This window comes from Symphodus melops (assembly GCF_947650265.1).
Source record: "Symphodus melops genome assembly, chromosome: 4".
Lineage (NCBI taxonomy): Eukaryota > Metazoa > Chordata > Actinopteri > Labriformes > Labridae > Symphodus > Symphodus melops.
Genome location: NC_136694.1, coordinates 30,811,991 through 30,814,490, shown reverse-complemented (window position 1 = coordinate 30,814,490; position 2,500 = coordinate 30,811,991). Strand labels below are relative to the sequence as shown.

General features: G+C 39.3%; 1 protein-coding gene across 1 annotated transcript in view; it reads left to right on the top strand.

The window, feature by feature from the left end:
- Positions 1 to 2,500, top strand: part of LOC306822524 (dihydropyridine-sensitive L-type skeletal muscle calcium channel subunit alpha-1-like) — a 48,422-nt gene that overhangs the window by 32,899 nt on the left and 13,023 nt on the right. Inside the window, exons 29-30 of the mRNA XM_079341610.1 lie at positions 221 to 268; positions 670 to 696. Of these exons, the coding sequence (XP_079197736.1) occupies positions 221 to 268; positions 670 to 696 (75 nt within the window). The remainder of the gene's footprint in view (positions 1 to 220; positions 269 to 669; positions 697 to 2,500) is intronic.

Sequence of the window (2,500 nt, the reverse complement as noted above, 5' to 3'; positions counted from 1 at the left end):
GTTTTGCACGCAGTTTCTCCTCGATCAGAGAGAGAACATTTTGTTTGAAAATCAGCTTCCTTGAATTAAACTGTTACGACTGTCAGAATAATGAGCAGCTGTGATTCTCTGACAAGGTGAATTATCTTTAACACCTGTCTTCCATGATGACATCACTTCCTGTAGCACCTGATTTTTGTTCTTCTGTGACATCACTTCCTCTGTGTGTCTCCTCCCACAGGCAGCTCTGGCCTCCTCTGGAGGACTTTACTGTCTCCACGGCTGTGCTGTAACTATCCACCTGCTTCACCTGTGCATGACTGTCACATGATGCATGACACACCTGAGCACGGTGTACACATAGGTGGACCTTAAAGTATCAGGAGACATCTTAACACTTCACCTTATATGGTGGTGTCTTCCTGTCAGCAGCTGGTCTCTGAAGTGAGGGTCACATCGCTGTGTCGTCGGCATAACGGTCAATCTTCAGATATTTCACTGACGGCGGGAGAAATTTCAAATGTCAGACTTTGATGAGCATGAATGACCCTGCTGAATATCTTTAATATGTGTTGAGTGAATCTGCTGCCATACTGACATCATTCTCCTTCCTGAAGTGACGTAAACGTGTGATTAAACAAACACCAACAAAGTTTGAAACTTGTAGAATATATCCGTTTCTTTCCGCAGGCTGTGGATCCCATGCAGGCCATCGCGGTGAGTATGACCTGAAACTGACCTGAGATCAGTGAACATGATGATTAATCTGACCTGAGATCAGTGAACATGATGATTAATCTGATCTGTGATCAGTGAACATGATGATTAATCTGACCTGTGATCAGTGAACATGATGATTAATCTGACCTGAGATCAGTGAACATGATGATTAATCTGACCTGTGATCAGTGAACATGATCATTAAACTGATCTGTGATCAGTGAACATGATGATTAATCTGACCTGAGATCAGTGAACATGATGATTAATCTGACCTGTGATCAGTGAACATGATGATTAAACTGATCTGTGATCAGTGAACATGATGATTAATCTGACCTGTGATCAGTGAACATGATGATTAATCTGATCTGTGATCAGTGAACATGATGATTAATCTGATCTGTGATCAGTGAACATGATGATTAATCTGATCTGTGATCAGTGAACATGATGATTAATCTGACCTGTGATCAGTGAACATGTTTAAACTGACCTGTGATCAGTGAACATGATGATTGATCTGACCTGTGATCAGTGAACATGATGATTAATCTGACCTGTGATCAGTGAACATGATGATTAATCTGACCTGTGATCAGTGAACATGATGATTAATCTGACCTGAGATCAGTGAACATGATGATTAATCTGACCTGTGATCAGTGAACATGTTTAAACTGACCTGTGATCAGTGAACATGATGATTAATCTGACCTGTGATCAGTGAACATGATGATTAATCTGACCTGTGATCAGTGAACATGATGATTAATCTGACCTGAGATCAGTGAACATGTTTAAACTGACCTGAGATCAGTGAACATGATGATTAATCTGACCTGTGATCAGTAAACATGTTTAAACTGACCTGTGATCAGTCCTCAGTGAACATGATGATTAATCTGACCTGAGATCAGTGAACATGTTTAAACTGACCTGAGATCAGTGAACATGATGATTAGTCTGATCTGTGATCAGTGAACATGATGATTAATCTGACCTGAGATCAGTGAACATGTTTAAACTGACCTGTGATCAGAGAACATGATGATTAATCTGACCTGTGATCAGTGAACATGATGATTAATCTGACCTGTGATCAGTGAACATGATGATTAATCTGACCTGAGATCAGTGAACATGATGATTAATCTGACCTGAGATCAGTGAACATGATGATTAGTCTGATCTGTGATCAGTGAACATGATGATTAATCTGACCTGAGATCAGTGAACATGTTTAAACTGACCTGTGATCAGAGAACATGATGATTAATCTGACCTGTGATCAGTGAACATGATGATTAATCTGACCTGTGATCAGTGAACATGATGATTAATCTGACCTGAGATCAGTGAACATGTTTAAACTGACCTGAGATCAGTGAACATGATGATTAATCTGACCTGTGATCAGTCCTCAGAGAACATGATGATTAATCTGATCTGTGATCAGTGAACATGATGATTAATCTGATCTGTGATCAGTGAACATGATGATTAATCTGATCTGTGATCAGTGAACATGATGATTAATCTGATCTGTGATCAGTGAACATGATGATTAATCTGATCTGTGATCAGTGAACATGATGATTAATCTGATCTGTGATCAGTGAACATGATGATTAATCTGACCTGTGATCAGTGAACATGATGATTAATCTGACCTGAGATCAGTGAACATGATGATTAATCTGACCTGTGATCAGTGAACATGTTTAAACTGACCTGTGATCATTGAACATGATGATTAATCTGACCTGTGATCAGTGAACATGATGATTAATCTGACCTG